This window comes from Mastigoproctus giganteus, chromosome 9 (assembly GCF_048544385.1).
Source record: "Mastigoproctus giganteus isolate SK-2022 chromosome 9, ASM4854438v1, whole genome shotgun sequence".
NCBI lineage: Eukaryota > Metazoa > Arthropoda > Arachnida > Uropygi > Thelyphonidae > Mastigoproctus > Mastigoproctus giganteus.
This window is the reverse complement of record NC_143583.1, coordinates 184,082,879-184,101,562: the sequence shown is the minus strand read 5'-3', so window position 1 is coordinate 184,101,562 and position 18,684 is coordinate 184,082,879. Positions and strand designations below refer to the sequence as shown.

Sequence of the window (18,684 nt, the reverse complement as noted above, 5' to 3'; positions counted from 1 at the left end):
GGATGTCAAGTCCACCCTATCATCGGAACATCAATCCTGACTATTGACAAAGCTGGCAACATCCACACGCATTAAAGCCACAGGCTTCAACATCCAACAATTAATCATGCACTTCACATACAAGATTGGCAGTACACGCCCTCATGCTCCATTCTTAACTGTCAGTTTAACTGAGGAAGGTTGACAAAACAACCAAAAGCTTTTTGTTTGTATGTATCTAATCTAATCTAATATATGTATATTTCCCATTATTAAACTTGTCAAAATCTATTTTTGTATCCGTTTTCACGTTGTGTTACAGTAATTTTAGTTTCATAGTTTCATTCTTTTTATATTTCTACTTGGGTATTTCCTCCCAACGTCTCTACCTCTCTTTGGCCCTGGCATTGTACTGAAATTATTATAAAATAATAATAAATAAATCTGTGAGTGTGGAATATTAGGAAATGCTCTTAACAAAACCAAAGTGTGGCACCCAAAGTTTCACAGATAAAATTGAATTTGACAGAAGCAAGTAGTGTGGGCACTGTAAAATAATATCAGCTGAAAAATTTTTTGGTTTCATGACCATAAGTGTCATTTAAAAGGTTTTAATGCTACAATTCCCCATATGGAATTTAAGTATTATTTTGATAAACAATTAAACTTAATTTATTGCACACATTTTATGATCAGAAAATAAAAAATATATTAAAAAAAAAAAACCTCACATTCCGAAAAAATTAAATGTAAGTTCTTTTATTGAATGTTTTATTTTCTTGTAACTGATGTGGTTGACTTTAGTTGCCATTGGAAGAATTTTTAATTACTATAAAACTGGTATCCAATTAATGAATAGCCTCAAACTTTCTGCCTCATAATGTCATCTTCATTTTTAGGAATAATAAAAATTTGCAGGAAGAACAAAATTACGTTAATATGGGAAATGTGGTACACTCCATGTGACAAAGTAATTGTATTGTTATAGTAGGAGGAGTTTGTTTTTCAAGTTGGGTGTTCGTATGCATTTTGATGTAACTACTTTCTTGTTGCTGTTATTCCTTTTAGGTCTGAGTTATGTAAAGATGAGGTTCTGTTACCCACTATTTCCATGCCAATTTTTTTTAAACTGCTAAACACATTTTTTATTGTTTGAATTTTTTTTTCCTGAGTAAAAAAAACTATCCATCATCTTCTGTGCCATTATTTATTTTTCATAAATGGCTTATCTTCTCAATGAAAATGTGACAATATACATTCACTGATATTGAAGAAGAGTTTTCTCTGCATTATTCAGTTACTTTGCTGTCCATCATGTCAGTATCTGTTTTCAGATCAATGTGAAGGATAACAAGCTCAGAACCAGCAAAACTAGTCATATGGTATGTCAGCTCTTAAAGTTCCATATAATCTACATGGTTACCAACAACTCTTGTTGTACTTATTTATTCAAAATTCTGATCATCTATAGTATGCTTCCAGAAAAAAAATTGCCATCAAAATACAGTGCTATCATAGGCCTTTTCAAGTGGCCTTGGCACTCATAAATATGATTCTGCAGTATACTGTGTACAACTGGACTGAAACATAAACTTGTAAGAAAAATGGAAGAGAGGTGTCACTTATAGATAGATAATTTTGCAGTAAATAATTGTTAACTGAATGTTATTAGAGTGCTGTTTTAAGTTGCCAGCATAGTATTGTGAATAGATATAATTCAAGCTGCAAAAAAAAACAACTTATTTTATCTTTAAGAAATGCCTATCATGGATGTTCACCCTATACTATGGGGCTTTGTGCTGTAGGACCTTGGAAGCATCTGTTTCCAAATTCATTTGGTATACATCATGTGAGTGTATTTTTTTTTTATCGTTATTTCTCTCTCTCTCTCTCTCTCTCTCTCCCTTTTTTTCAATATTATTTTATTTAGTATTAATTTTACAGTTTCAGATATCTCATCACAGATTTAAATAATTGTTGGCTAACCTCATGCTTGCATACCCTCTGTGACAGTATAGCAGATTTATAACTTGTTACTCTTTTAGCAAGAACTGAGTTCAAATCCTATCAATAACTGAAAGAATTCTTAAAATCCTCTTTAGTCAGGTCTGTAGTTAGACAATTTCAGGCAGGAGAAATAAGGTTTGCCCTTCAGCCCACAGACAAATACTTGTACAAACATAATATATGATAAAAAAACCATATGACCTGGAGCACTATAATAAAAGTAATCAATTACACTGTGGAATCTCTAAAAAAAAAAAAAAAAAAAAACACACACGCACACATGCTATTTTTGTTTTGCACAGAGTAGATATTTATTTGTCCTGTATACACCCATCATGATCAATCTCCGTTTCTCTCTCTCTATCTCTCTTTGCAAAATTCTCCAGTTGCTCACTTATCACAAAAATTAATAAAAGAAAAGTAAAGCATTTAGTTATCATTGGTACCAGTCTCTTGCATGTATAGTTGTTACCAAATATAAAATGGAGTTGTGATTCAGCCATTTCCAGAAAAAAAAAAAGTTTGAGAACAAATGAAAGTACTAACTTTATTTACATAATACAAGGGGTCATCGTATAATTCAGGCTTGTGCAAGATTTAATGTTTACTCCGTCAACTTTCCATAATTGCTACTGGAGGCTCTCTCCCTGATCACTACTGAGCAGACTCTGTGGGTTCATGCCAGTGCATGTCAGGCTAGTGTTGCATGAAGAGTTTTTTTTTTTTTTTTTTTTTAGCTGTGTCACTGATGATCGTTTTGAAGCAAGTATCATGTCGGACCTACAGATTGATTGGTGATATGTGCTTCATTATTGTGTCATATGGGGCTTAAATGCATTGGAAACAGTTAAAGAGATGAATGAAGTGTATTGAGTGTCTTGGTAGAATGGCCATATTTAAATGGCACAAGTGGTTCAGTGAAGGCCATGAGTCTATTGTAGATGACCCTGGTCAGCTTTCCTCCTCAACAACTCCTGAGCAACTCACAAAAGCCTAGGAAATCTTGGATGAAGACACATGCATTACACTTTGTGAATTAGGATATTAGGAGACAATCTATCTTGTCTGTCTAACCACCTATTTGACTTAATTGCAAACTGTTGTACTTCCACGGGCTTCTGTTCATTATTATTAATTTATATGCATCCCATGTATTCTACTTCTCTACCACAAATTTTATCAAACATCTCCTTATACCCATTCAGGCCTATGCCTAGAAGAGTGTCAATATCTCTGCCAGAGTAAAACAAATTACTGGTGTACCTGCTCTGCCTCCTTGTGGCTTAGTGTGGGCAAGTTGGGTTCCACCAGGGGCCCAGCGGCTAAATGGCCAGAAGAACAGTACACGACACTACACATCACAATATCCATGCACTTATAAATCTCTGGCCTGTATGGTGTACTGTATCACACGACAATGTAAACAATGTTGGAGGTCGGGGAACCCCTAATGCCATTAGACCCTAAACACACTATATACTATACTATCTCTTAGTTTGTATAAAAAGTCTAGCTTCTCTGATTACATTAATGAATGCTTTCCATTTTGAATTTTCTCTTGGCAACTTCATCAGTTGTTCCCACTGCATAGAATTTAAAAACTCTCTGAGACCACTATAATCAACTTCATGAAAGAAAAAGCCTTTCCCTTGGATCTTAACAGTAGTTATGACTTTAAATAAATCCTGTATCGATACACTATGGTTCCTCATCAACATCAACCATTTTCAATCCACTGCAGCATGAAGGCCTCTCCAGCAACTTTCCAGTTCCTTCTGTTTTGAGCACTGGCCATCCATTTACTACCCAAAAACTCATAAATTTCATCTATCCATCTCCGCCTTTGTCTTCCAGGTTTTCTTCTAGCTCCTCTTGGGTACCATTCTGTTATTTTCTTAGTCCATCTGTCATCATGTCTTCGAGCTATGTGTCCTGCCCAAGACCATTTTAGTTCTTTAGTTTTGATAAGAATGTCCTTTACTTGAGTTTGCTGCCTAATCCATGTGTTTCTCTTTTTATCTAACAGTCTGATTCCCAATATAATTCATTCCATTCTTCGCTGTGTAGTTCTCAGCTTCTCTTCCATTCTTCGCTGTGTAGTTCTCAGCTTCTCTTCCATTCTTCGCTGTGTAGTTCTCAGCTTCTCTTCTATTCTTTTGGTGAGTGCCCAAGTTTCACTTCCATAAGTCATGGTGGGGAGTATACATTGATTCATTATTTTACGTTTCAGACAAACCGGGATATTGCTCTTCAGTATGTGACTATATTTCCTGAATGCTATCCATCCAAAATTTATTCTTCTCTTGACTTCCAGCCATTTATCATTATTACAGCTAATAACTTGTCCCAGATAAGTATATGACTCCACCTTTTCAATTACTGCTCCTTCAATCATTATTTCCCTTTCTGTGGCATACTTGTTCATCATTACTTTTGTTTTAGCCATATTCATCTTTAGTCCAAAATCCTTACTAACTGTGCATAACTGATTAAGATTTTCCTCTAATTCTTTGGGATCGTGGCTTATAACCACAATGTCATCTGCAAATCATAAATGGTTTAGGTACTCTCTGTTCACATTGACTCCTTTCTGTGACCAGTCTAATCTTCTGAAAGCTTCCTCAAGGGCAGCAGTAAACAGCTTCGGAGATATTGTGTCTCCTTGTCGAACTCCTTTCTCGATTTTAAATTTGCTACTGTCTTTGTCTAGTCTAATAAAGGAGGTAGCACTCTCATATATTTTCTTCAAAATCATAATATATGGGGTATCTATGCCTTGTCTTTCCAGTGCCCGAAACATTGCCTTATGCTGTATGGAGTCAAATGCCTTTTCATAATCCACAAATGCCAGGCATAATGGTGTTTTATATTCATTTGCTTTCTGCATTAGCTGTGATATTACGTGAAGGTGATCCATAGTTGAGAATCCTGTCCTAAAGCCAGCTTGCTCTTTCGGTTGATTCTCATCAAGTATTCTTTCTAATCTGTTAGTAATGACCCTTGTGAACAACTTGTAGATGTGGGATAACAAGCTAATTGGTCTATAATTTCCAATTTCTGATTTATCTCCTTTCTTATGCAGCAAAACTATGATTGCATTATTCCACTGCTTAGGCGTCACACCTTTTCTAATGCACTTTGTGAAGAGCCTATGGTTACTTTGTGTAGAGCCTACACTATGGTTACTGCCATCTAATGTGGCTTTTATCTGCAGATTCTTAATTCATGAAAGGTCACTGCCAGTAATCTGATCAAGAGTATTGCTTTCTCTCATTGCCTCACTAATATGCTGCTGTATAAAATATTCATCCAACAAGTCTTGCTACTGTGTGAGTGACCAATCTGCATTGTCCATTGGTCTCTGTCCATTAGGAAGTTCAAGTTCGCCATTATAAGACATTCTGATTTAGCATTAGTAGAGGCATACAATGCAAGAAAGCAAGCTTATGCGCATCACCCAAAAAAAAAAAAAACCCCTCCCATTTCACCCCTCCATTTGTTCCAAATGTCTGTCCATCTCGGCCTTAAATTTATTTAAGCTATCAACTTCCACAACAAAAGATGGAAGTCTGTTCCACCAATCAACTACCTGCTGGCTAAAGGCAAATTTTCACATCTCTATGCTACAACTGTCTGTGCCCCCTCAGGTTCTTAATCTGAGCAAGAGAAAGAATTCCATCAGCATTCAAAGCCTTATACACCCCAATCAGATCACCTCGCAGATGTCTACTCTCCAGGCACTGCAATTTGCAGAACTTAAGCCTTTATTGGTAAGAGCACCGCTTTGGTCTCCTCACCAATCTTGTTGCCATTCTTTGTACTCTATCTAGCAACTCTACATCCTTCCTAAAATGAGGCCTCCAGACCTGTACACAGAACTCTAAGTGAGGCCTGACCATTGCCTTGTATAACAAGATAATCACCTCCCTGTCCCTACTAGCAAAATTCCTATATATCATTGACAAGACTCCATGACCTGCCCTGGCTGCCCGTCTGCACAGCTCAGTAAACTTCATATTTGACTGCACAATTACCCCCAGGTCTTTTTCATTTTCCTCTTCCCTCAGTGTTAGTACCACACAGTTGGTACGTTTCTTTTGGGTTATTGCTATCCATATGCAGTACTTTGCATTTGTCAATGTTAAACTTCAGTTGCCACTTCTCAGCCCATTTGTCAAACTTATCTAGATCCAGTTGGAGTAGCATACTGTCTTTACTGTCATTAAAAACCCTGCCAACCTTTGTATCATCTGCAGACTTGGACATTAAACCTGATATACCTTCATCAATATCATTGATAAATACACAAAACAGCAGTGGGCCCAACACCGAACCTTGGGAAACTCCACTAATAACATTTGTCCATGAAGAGCAGTGTCCATTGATTACCACTCTCTGTTGTCTCCTACTAAACCATCCCTTTGTCCATTGTAGCAACTTACCCTTAATGCCATACCTCTTCAATTTGTACGGCAGTCTTCCATGTGCAACAGTATCAAAAACTTTCCTGAAATCCAAGTATAGGATATCAAAATTAATTTTGGTATTCAGTTCCTTTGTGACCACATCACAGTATCCAATCAGATTGGTCAGACAAGACCTCCCTTTAACAAACCCATGCTGTCTTAACTGTTACTGCAGTCTTGTCTAGATGAACCTGCAGTGCTTCTTTAACCAGTGATTCCACTATTTTTCCCGGAACACAAGTTAAACTAATAGGTCTATAGTTACTTGTGTCACCTTTTGAACCCGCTTTATGAATTGGTGATACATTTGCACACCTCCAGTCCATAGAGACCTTCCCTGAATCCAAGGAAGCTCTCATAATTATGGCTAAGAGTTTGCTTATTTTCTTTGCTGCCTCCTTTAATATAACTGGATAGATCCCTTCCACCCCAGTTGCATTTTTTATGTTTAACTTCAACAATTCCTCCTCCACTTTGGTCTCAGTTATTACAAAATCACTTAGCTCCCTGTTAGAGTTTGATAAACGTCTGTCACTCCCCTCATTGGATAACTCCTCATGTGTGAATATAGATGCAAAATACTCATTCAGTTTATCAGCTACCTGAGCATGATCATCAGTAGTCAACCCATTTATGTTAAGTGGTCCAATCTGATTCATCCCTTTCCTTCTAGAGTTTACATAAGTAAAGAGCTCTTTGCTGTTTTTCTTTGCATCCTTTGCCAAAGATGTCTCATAATCTGCCTTCCCCTGCCTAACCTCCTTTGTGATATGATTATGGACTAGTTTATATCTACCATAGGCTTCTGTGTCACCTGATACTTTATATGCATCCCATACATTTTTCTTCTCTGCCACAAGCCTCATTAATTCATCTGACATCCATTTAGGCCTAAAGTTTGAATAGTATTTCTTAGTTGGAATGAAAAGCCTAGTAGCCTCCAAAATTAAGTCCCTGATCATCATCAGTTGATCCCACTGTACAGAATATAAAAACTGTCTGAGACCCCCCCCTGTAGTCACTTTTATGAAATCAAAAACCCTTCCCTTTAGCCTTGATGGTAGTTACATCTTTAAGCAATTCCCACATCAGTACATTGTGATCACTATCACTGACTGGTTTCTTTATCTGCAAATTCTTAATGCATGAATAATCACTGCTGATAATCAGATCAAGGGTATTACTCCTTCTGGTTGCCTCTCGAACATGTTGCTGTAGAAAACAGTCATCCAATAAATCAACAAAAGTCTTGCTAGTGTGCAAGTGAACAATCCACAAGTTCCGGTCAATATCTGGAAAGTTAAAATCCCCCATTAGAAGACATTCTGATTTACTGGCCCATTCTATTTCTCTGCACAATTGCTCATTATACTCATCCGATTCATTAGGCCTATAATATACACTTACTCTCATTTTTCCTTTCCTAGTGCTTATGTCATACCAAACAGACTCAACATTGCATTGTCCACCTACATCAATTGGATGTACTTCCTTAGATTTTATATGTTTCTTAACTAACAGCATAACCACTCCTCCCTGTCCTGTCTATCCTTTCTGTACACATTGTACTCCTCAAATTCCAATTCTGCACTGCTTATGTCTGTGTCTCAACAATATCTGCTTTTGATGTCGTGACTAGCACTTCAAGCTCATCAAAATTTATTAACTATACTCCTTGCATTGATGTACATGCACCTGTTTCTACTCTTAGTTACCCTAACAAAGCCCATGTATTTACTTGTTCCACTATGACTCCCAGCAATCCTGGAAATATCCATTACCTAGCTTTTCAGGCTGCTGCTCATTCTAATAGAAGCAGTGCAAGAATCACTTTTGCCTCTGCCTGTGGTCACTGCTAACCTTTTAGTCTGTATATACCCCCAAGACAGCAGTTTTCCAACCCACCTAACACTGCCTCAATAGCATCAGCAAATATTCTTGCCTTCTTTCTATTTAGGTGTACCCCCATTCCTGTAGAAGCAGTCTCTCCTGTCAAGAAGCACACACCAGGCTGAAAAAAAATTCTACCCCTTGAGCCTTGCACAATCTCTCCAGGGCCTAATTGATCGACAAGGCTCTCGTCATATACTCCCTCCTATCATGTCTGGGCAGAATTGCAGACACTTTCACATTCAACCCTAACTTGTGACTTTTTTTTTTTTTTTTTCAACATTGACCTGTACTTGTTGAGTAAATCTGCAGATCTCTTACTCTTAATGTCATTAGTTCCAACATGTACAACAATATCACCTTTTGTGCCCTTAAAAGATGATATCTGCTCTACAACATCAATTTTTGATCTGACAGACATATCCTGGTCCTGTTCCATCTATCCTTCTTACATAGTATATTCCCCCGTCTCCCTGACAGTAGAGTCACCAACTAACTAGTTCCTTTGGGACCAGCACATTCTGCCTGGGAGATTGCCACTGTGTTACCTGATGCACAGGAGTGAGCTCTGCCATTGAGCTGGGCAGCTGAGAGCTTGATGGACCCCTCATATTAATTTCTTTGAGGGAATTTACCCTACACCTCAAGTTCTCATAGATGCCCATCAGAATGCTGAGTAGGCACCTAATTTCTTGACACTCTAGACACCTAGTACACACAGAGTCATCCTCCTTGGCTAGATCATGTCCCATTTTAGAAAGGTTGGCAAACTTTTCACATTTCGCACGTTTTGAGAAAATGTGTTGTGTTGGAGAATCGCCCCCTTCGTTTCTCTCCAAGTCACAGCACTCTCACTAGTCTGTGATCTTTGCTTCGCTGCTCTAGTCTGGGTCATGATTTCCGTTTAAATACAATTTAATTAACAATGAAATTTAATAAGGTTAATAATATTTTTGATTAATTGATTATACTATAATAAGCTAACAGATTCCTAATACAGTGCTTTGTATTATGCTATCTAGTTTTACTTTATACCTTAACGCTATCAGTTTGAGATATATATATAAGTTACGCTATTTCTTATCGGCTAGTTCAACAACAATGTATCTCCAACACTGGGAGTTGTAACTTCCAAAAATCGCTGGTTAAATTCAAAATAAGAAGCTAACGAATGCTACGGAACATATTTAATATCTCTGTAAAACGCAATGTCGTATGTTAATTAATGAAGAATACAGTAAAAATTAAAAATACTTATCCCTTTACAGCAGCCAAAAACCCACCGACTTGTTCTCTTCCTCGACCAGTGTGCCTTTTACTGACCCTTTGTGTCTCTTCATACAGTTGTTCATTATGGTCACTAGGTTAATAACACACTCCTACTGTCATTTTTGCTTTCCCAGTGCTTATTTTACACAAAAAATGCAACAAACTGACTCAAACATTGCATTAGCCACCACCTGTTGACTGGATGCAGTGCCTTACATTTTATGTACTTCTTAACCAAGAACATAACTCTCCTCCTTCATGTCTTGTCTGTGCTTTTCTGTACACATTATACGCTCTAAATTGAAATTCTGCAATAGCTGAGTGACATCTCTCTCTCTCTACAACATCTGCATTTGTTGGTTTGACCAGAACTCAGTTTTATCAAATTTATTTACTATGCTCCTAGTATTAGTGCGTGCGCGCGCCCACACACACACACACACACACACACACACACACACACACACACACACATGCTCTTAGTAACCATAACATAACCCATGTATTTGCTTGTTCCAGGACCCCCAGCAGTCCTTTAAAATCCAAAACATATTGTTTTCCTGGCTACTGCTTGTTCCAGTAGAAGCAGTGCAAGAATCACTTGCACCTTTGTCTGTAACTACTGTTAATCTGTTAGTTCATCCTCTCTATCTAGCAGTTTTCTGACCTACCTAATACTGCCTTGATAGCATCTGCAAATATTCTAGCATCCATTCTATTTAAGTACATTTTTAGGTGGTAGATGACTTTCATCAACCGGTGAAATACCACCACTTTGCTTATTGGAGGCTTGAAGTGGTGAAACCCATGCTTAGTCTCTAGAGCAAAGTTTCCGGCATCCCCCCCCATACTTCTCCTTTAACCCATGCACGGTACTAAGTACTATAGGTTTTGATACCTTTCGTGTTTGGGGTTTTCATAAAAAAAAAAAAAAAAAAAAACATCCCATCCCTATAGAAACACACTCTTCTGTTAATAAGCACAGATGACACTGAGAAAAATTCTTACCCATTATCCTTGCACTGTCTTTTCAGGGCTGAATTGATTGACAAGCCTCTCATCATGTACTCCCTCCTATTGTGTCTAGGCAGAATTGTAGATACTTTCAATTTCATTTGTACTCTCACAACTTTTTCTCAGCTTTGCTCTGTACTTGTGAGCTAAATTCCCAGATTTCCTACTCTTAATATCATTAGTACTGATGTGTATAATAATATCACCTTTTGTGCCTTTAAAAGATGCCTGCTGTACAGAGTCGTCAACTTTAGCCTTTGGCAAACGTGTCTTTAATCATTTTCTGGAGTAGTAACAGACTACTGCTGTTACTACTCCAATTCCTCCTATCCTTTTTGCACAGTGTATTTCACCTTTCCCTTATGGTCAAGTTACCAACTATAACTACTTCCTGTGGGACAAAAGATCTGTGCTATGGAGGTTGTTGTGCTGTCTGATGCTCTGCAGCTGAATGCTTGATGGATCCCTCTCTTGTAATCCTTCAAGGGTATCAACCCTATTCTTCAAGCCCTCATAAGTCCATCTGAATGCTGGATTTACCCTTGTTCTTTGTAACAAACACACACAAATTCATTTCTCCATGGCTATATCATGTCCTGCTAAAGGAAGCTTTGCAAAAAAAGGGAACAAGTGGTGTGCGTAATGTAGTCCTAATTTGATGGAGGAACTTCCCTTGGACAGTCTCACTATTTTAAACCCATTGCTTTGCTGCTCTTGCCTGAGGAATGATTTTACTCTAAATTTAATTTAAAATCAACACCGACAACAGGAGATACAAAAATAATAGCATTAGCATTTTAGCATTAGCATTAGTAGAGGCATTTGATGCAAGAAAGCAAGCTTATGCAGCATCAGCCAAAAAAAAAAAAAAAAAAGAAAGTAACATAAATAAAAATAGTCACTTCCACTTCACCCCTCTGTTCGTTCGAAATACCTGTCCAGCTGAGCCTTAAACTTATTTAGGCTATCAACTTCCACGACAAGGGATGGAAGTCTGTTCCACCTACCAACCACCCGCTGGCTAAAGGCAAATTTCCGCACATCTATCCTACATCTGTCTTTCCTCAATTTGAATTTATGCCCTCTCAGGTGATTATTCTGAGCAAGAGGAAGAATCCCATCAGCATTGAGCATGCTCAAACCATTCAAGGCTTTATACACCTCTATCAGATCACCTCGCTGGTGCCTAGTTTCCAGACACTGTAATTCGCAAAATTTAAGCCTTTCTTCGTAAGAGCACCCCTTTGTCCCATTCACCAATCTAGTTGCCCTTCTCTGTACTCGTTCCAGCAGCTCTACATCCTTCTTGAAATGAGGCCTCCAGGCCTGTATACAGTACTCTAGGTGTGGCCTGACCATTGCTTTATACAAGGGAATAATCACCTCCTTATCCCTGCTAGAAAAATTCCTATATATCATTGACAATACACCATGAGCTACTCTTGCAGCCCATCTGCACTGCTCAGAGAACTTCATATCTGCCTGCACAACCACCCCCAGGTCCCTTTCGTTCTCTACCACTGTCAGTGTAGTACCACAGAGTTGATACGTTGCTCTGGGGTTGCTGTTTCCCATATGTAGTACTTTACATTTGTCAATGTTAAACTTCATTTGCCACCTCTCAGCCCATCTGCTCAACCTTTCCAAATCCTGTTGCAGTAGCATAGTGTCAGTAGTGTCCTTGACAACCCTGCCAACCTTCGTATCGTCTGCAAACTTGGACATTAAGCCTGATATACCATCATCAATATCATTTATAAATACAGAAAACAATAAAGGACCCAATACTGAACCCTGAGGGACTCCACTAATAACATTAGTCCACGATGAGCAGTGTCCATTGATTACCACTCTCTGTCTTTTCCCCCTCAACCACCCCTTTATCCATAGCAGCAATTTGCCTCCAATGCCACACTGCTCCATTTTGTGCAGCAGTCTTCCATGTGCAACAGTATCAAAAGCCTTTCTAAGATCCAAGTATATAATATCAAAGTTATTCCCTGCATCCAGTTCTTTTGTGACTGCATCATAGTATCCAATCAAATTGGTCAGGCAAGACTTACCCTTAACAAAACCATGCTCTGTCCTAGCTATAACTGAAGTCTTGTCTAGATGATCCTGCAGTGCTTCTTTAACCAGTGCCTCCATTAATTTTCCTGGAACAGAAGTTAAACTCACAGGTCTATAATTACTTGTGTCAGCCTTTGATCCCCCTTTGTGAATTGGGGTCACATTTGCACATCTCCAGTCCGTGGGTACCTCCCCTGAGTCCAAGGAAGCTCTCATAATTATGGCTAAGGGTTTGCTTACTTGCTTTGCTGCCTCCTTTAATATAACTGGATAGATCCCATCCACCCCAGGTGCCTTTCTTGTGTTTATCTTCAACAATTTCTCCCCCACTTTGTTCTCAGTTATTACAAGATTCTCTAGCTTACTGCTAGAGTTGAATACACCTCTGGCATTCCCCTCGCTGAATAACTCCTCATGTGTGAATGTCGATGCAAAATATTCATTTAGTTTGTTAGCTACCTGAGCAGGGTCATCAACAGTTGACCCATCGATCTCAAGTGGACCAATCTGATTCATCCCCTTCCTTCTAGAGTTTACATAAGTAAAGAACTCTTTGCTGTTTTTCTTTGCATCCCTTGCCAAAGATTTCTTGTAATCTGCCTTCGCCTGCCTAACCTCTTTTGTAATTTGGTTACAGATCAACTTGTATCTATCATAGGCTTCTGTGTCACATGTTAATTTGTATGTATCCCATGCATTTTTCTTCTCTGCCATATGTCTCATTAGTTCATTTGGCATCCATTTAGGCCTAAACCTTGAACAATATTTCTTAGTTGGTATGTAAAGCCTTGTAGCTTCCAAGATAAGTTCTTTGAATGCTTCTCATTTTGAATTTGCTGTTGATAACATCATCAGTTGGTCCCACTGTATAGAATTTAAATACTGTCTCAGTCCATCGTAGTCACCTTTACGAAAGCAATAACCCTTCCCTTTACCCGTAATGGTAGTTACCTCTTTGAGTAAATCCCACTACAGCATACTGTGATCACTGCCGTCTAGTGGTTACTTTATCTGCAGATTCTTAATGCATGAAGAATCACTACTGATAATCAGATCAAGGGTATTACTCCCTCTAGTTGCCTCCCGAACATGCTGATGTAGAAAACAATCATCCAATAAATCCACAAAAGCCTTGCTAGTGTGTGAGTGACCAGCCCCCAAATTCCAGTCAATATCTGGGAAATTGAAATCCCCCATTATAAGACTCTCTGATTTACTGGCCCACTCTATTTCCCTGTACAGTTTCTTATTATACTCATCAGAATCATTAGGCCTACAGCACACTCCTACTCTCAAATTTTGATCTCGCAATGCTTATGTCACACCAAACTGACTCGACACTGCACTGTTCAGTGATGTCGACTGGCTTCACTTCCTTGGATTTTATGTATTTCTTAACTAATAGCATAACCCCTCCACCCTTCCTATCCTGTCTATCCTTTCTGTAGACATTGTACTCCCCAAATTCCAGTTCTGCATTCCTTATATCTGTGTGACACCACGTCTCTGAAATCCCAACAATATCTGCCTTTGTTGTTTTGAGCAATACCTCAAATTCATCAAATTTATTTACTAAACTCCTAGCATTGGTGTACACGCAAGTATACATGCACCTGTTCTTTTTCTTAGCTACCCTAACACAACCCATGTGTTTACTTGTACCCCAATGATTCCCAGCAGTCTCTGAAATATCCTGCATCTTATTTTCCAGGCTGCGGCTCATTCCAATAGAAGCAGTGCAAGAATCACTTTCACCTCTGCCAGTGGCTACTGTTAATCTATTAGTCCTTGTATCCCCCCAATCTAGCAGTTTTCCGACCCACCTAACACTGCCTCGATAGCATCAGCAAACATTCTTGCACCCTTTCTATTTAAGTGTATCCCGTTCCTGTAGAAGCAGTCTCTCCTGTTAACAAGTACAGACCAGGCTGAAAAAAATTTTACCCCTTGAGCCCTGCACAATCTTTCCAGGGCCGAATTGATTGACAGGGCTCTCATCATATACTCCCTCCTATCGTGTCTGGGCAGAATTGCAGACACTTTCAATTTCAACCCTAATTCACGGCTTTTTTTCATCAGTGACCTGTACTTGTCAAGTAATTCCGCCGGTCTCGTACTCAAATTCATCCCTCCATGGCTATATCATGTCCTGCTAAAGGAAGCTTTGCAAAAAAAGGGAACAAGTGGTGTGCATAATGTAGTCCTAATTTGATGGAGGAACTTCCCTTGGACAGTCTCACTATTTTAAACCCATTGCTTTGCTGCTCTTGCCTGAGGAATGATTTTACTCTAAATTTAATTTAAAATCAACACCGACAACAGGAGATACAAAAATAATAATGCTACAATAATCTGACTTGTTTGACAGCAGTACAAACTATGCTTTTTTAGTTTACATTATGTTAGTATAGTTTTGGACCTAATAAATCACTTATGTCTGACTATAATTTTGTACCTATGGAATTACACTGACTGGACAGAAATCATGGGATACTACCTAGTAACGGGTAGGCCCACCTTTTGCCTGGATAAGAGCAGTGACACAGTGATACATTGAGTCCACTAGTTCACAAAAGCATTCCACAGGTATTTCTATCCATGCTTGCTGCACTGCTGTCCATAATTCTGCCACATTTCTGGGTGAAGGATCTAAAGCTTGAACGGAACTTTTCACAGCATCCCAAAGATGCTCCACAGGCTTCATGACCATTGAATGGGGAGGCTATTCCATGGTGATAAAATCTGCAGAATGCTCTTCGAACCATGTTCTAGTTACCATGGCTCTTTTGGAATGCGCATTGTCCTGCTGGAAGAGTCCATTGCCCTCTGGGTGCATGATGACCATGCAAGGATGCAGATGGTCTGCAGGGATGGACACGTAACCTGGAACATTTAGAAATGTGTCTAGACGTACCAGAGGTCTAAACACGTGCCAGTTGAACATGCTCCGGACCATTACTGACTGTTCATCTGCGTGAAGAGTTCCTTGTTGACATGATTGGTGGATAGCTTCAGGCAGTTTCTGCCAGATATGCCCCCTCCCGTCCACTCGAAAGAACTGGAAATGGGACTCATTGGACCAGAAGACCTGTCTCCAACCATCCAAGGTCCAGTGCCGATGTTCTTTTGACCAGTAGAGGCATAGATATGCACCCATGATGTTAGTAATGGGACTCTGGTGGGTCGGCGGTTCCCATAACCTATTGCTGCTAATGATTGCCTGATGGTCTTGGTGGATATGTTCCTGGCACTTCTTGCATTGAAGTCAGCGGTCACTGTCACTCTCCAGTTGGCTAAAACAATGCGAGATAGATGTTGACAGCCACATTCATCTATCACCTTTCTCTGCCCACAATGAAATGTTATTCCGGAAATGGCATATTCCCAATGTACTCTTGATACTGTTGAATGGGGATAGAGCAATTTCTGTACCACCTCCACAATAGATTGACTCATGCGTCGGGCACCCACTATCATCCCTCTTTCAAAGTTGGTTAACTCACGACGTTTATCTATACTGACATCGAATTACCATCTACATGAATGCAGTGATGCGATGTACCCATATACCTGCCAAGTGGTGGGTTCGTCCACTAGCAACAGGATGACCTCTCACTAGTGGACAGAATTCTGTCCTTTCAGTGTATTTAGACTATTACTTTATATGCTTTTAATATCTTTTATGTTGTTCTGTAAGAATGCTATAATTGATACTCTGTTTATATCATTCTTATATTGATACAATAACAATGGTGGCTATGTAATTGTTATATTGATATAGTACATTGTATTGTAGTCTGCCACCATTGTACTGTTTTATTGATACAGTACAATGGATGCAGACTACAACTTTCATTTTCTAAGTAATTTTGAAAACCAAGTAACAATGAATTAGCCAACTTTATCGGTTAAGCACAAGTAAACAAGTGCGCTATTAATTTTAACAAAAGATGTAATAAAAATCAATAATTTTTAAGTAATAAGAAATGTCTGCATAGGAGTTTCCAAAATAGTCTGTTCTCCATCCTTGAATATATATGTATATATATAATATATATAAATTAATGATAATCACTGAATAATAATCACTTTATCTTAAAAACAAAAAATGTGCTCACTGTATGGAAAGAATTTTTTTTTTTTTTTCGAAGGATCTGTTTTTAAAAAAACTGTACTGGCTGCACATTATCACTATATAAGTGCTGTCTTTAACAATTGTTTTCTTCTCTTATTGATTTTTAGCAATTTTACAGATTTGAAAAATGATCAAATTCAGTTCATAATCTTAGTATGGTTTTTTTTTTTTTTTTTTTTTACTGGTTTAATTTTTATTTGGCTCAGGCAATGAATCCAGATCCTTATCGAGGTATATGGGGAGGTGCACACTGCAGAGATTCTCCTGTACAGGCAGATAGAAAGTGTTCCTGTAAGGCAGATTACTGTGAGGCTGCTGACAAATATGCAGGTCAACTAAATGATTTGCTAATTCATTCTCTTCCTTCAAAAGGTGTTGCTGCATTTTTTGCTGAGAGCATTCAGGTAAAGGATCAAATAGTTATCACAGTTAATAAAACATATTCACAAATATTAAGAATTATTTATAATTTGCCCTCTTTCCAGAAGGAGAAACCACCACCACATCAACTCCTTGTGAGATGGCAGCACTCTTTATATTGGTACAAATGTGAAAGATGATATGTTGAAAACTTGCAGGACAGAAAAATAAGTTGCTTTCTTTCCTTCAAGTTTTTCAACAAGTGTTTCTGTGTTCACATCTACATTATATATTGGTAAACATAACCAGACACTTACATGCTTCAAAGAACCAACTTTTAAAATACTGGGAGTTGTTTTTAATCCAGAAGTTTATGATTTATTGCCACCACCACACTCTTTTTTGGATTGAATTCAAACTGAGCACTCAGTGTGGTTTGTATTCCATTCTACCCAGGGATATCTCATGGAATTTCCAGGATTTTGTGCAATTACAATAATGGTGCAAATTCTTTCAGAAAACTACAATGTACCATCTCCTCTCAAAACCCCTTATACCATTAATACAAAACAGTGAGATGATTTGTAGCATTCATGTAGAGAATGCAATGAGAGTTATATCAGTTGCCTGATGGACTGCTTCAAAGGTCATCATTACTCTATATTGTAGTTTTAAATGTTTTTCACCAACCTTATGTAGAAATAAAACACAAAGAAAACGAAAACTGGAATCTTGATAACTATGTATTTATAATAAGTTATATTTGTCTGTATTTACAATAAATTATATTTAACTTTACAACTAAAATATATGAAATATACATATAAAATATACATTAAAATATACTGAGTTAAGAACAATAAAATACATTAAAATATACTAAATTAAAATCGATAAAACCAAAGCTTTCGAAGGCTCCTGCCTTCTTCTTCAGCGGTATTTTCTTTGTTCTGCGGTGCGTCTTTAAATACCAGCAGGTTCACGGTACTCATCACGTGTTTCATTCCCACGTGTTCCGTTCTCTTGTGTTACGGAATCGGAAGTGGCTCGAGAGTGGGTCATGTGGAACCGTTCATCCCTTCTGAGGATAGTAGCCTCAAAGAGGGGATGGATCCGCATTCCTCTATCTCTATTAATGTTCACTGTGGAACAGATCCGCAAACTCTCAAGCCACTTCCGGTCCCAGAACTTATTCGCCCGATCGGTGATGATAGCCTCGTCCGGGGAGATGTGGTGCTGCTTCTCCCAAAAATGCTCGGCCACGGCGGATTTACCATAGTCCGGACTTCTTATTGCCTTAGTGTGCTCCCCCAGACGGTCTTTGAGACGGCGTTTTGTTTCCCCTACATAACACTCCCCACAATCCGGGCATCTAATACTGTATACGACCCCACTTGCATTCTCTTTTTGAATGGGGTCCTTTACTCGTGACACGATTGTGTGCAGCCTCCGCCCCGGAAGCTGCACACAACGCGTCTGATAATTTCTTAGTAT

At 38.5% G+C, this 18,684-nt stretch overlaps 1 protein-coding gene across 1 annotated transcript in view; it reads left to right on the top strand.

Moving 5' to 3' along the window:
• LOC150080934 (alanine--glyoxylate aminotransferase 2, mitochondrial) overlaps nucleotides 1–18,684 on the top strand; it is a 209,816-nt gene that overhangs the window by 58,575 nt on the left and 132,557 nt on the right. The window contains exons 5-6 of the mRNA XM_090380600.1: nucleotides 1,735–1,828; nucleotides 17,037–17,234. Of these exons, the coding sequence (XP_090236726.1) occupies nucleotides 1,735–1,828; nucleotides 17,037–17,234 (292 nt within the window). The remainder of the gene's footprint in view (nucleotides 1–1,734; nucleotides 1,829–17,036; nucleotides 17,235–18,684) is intronic.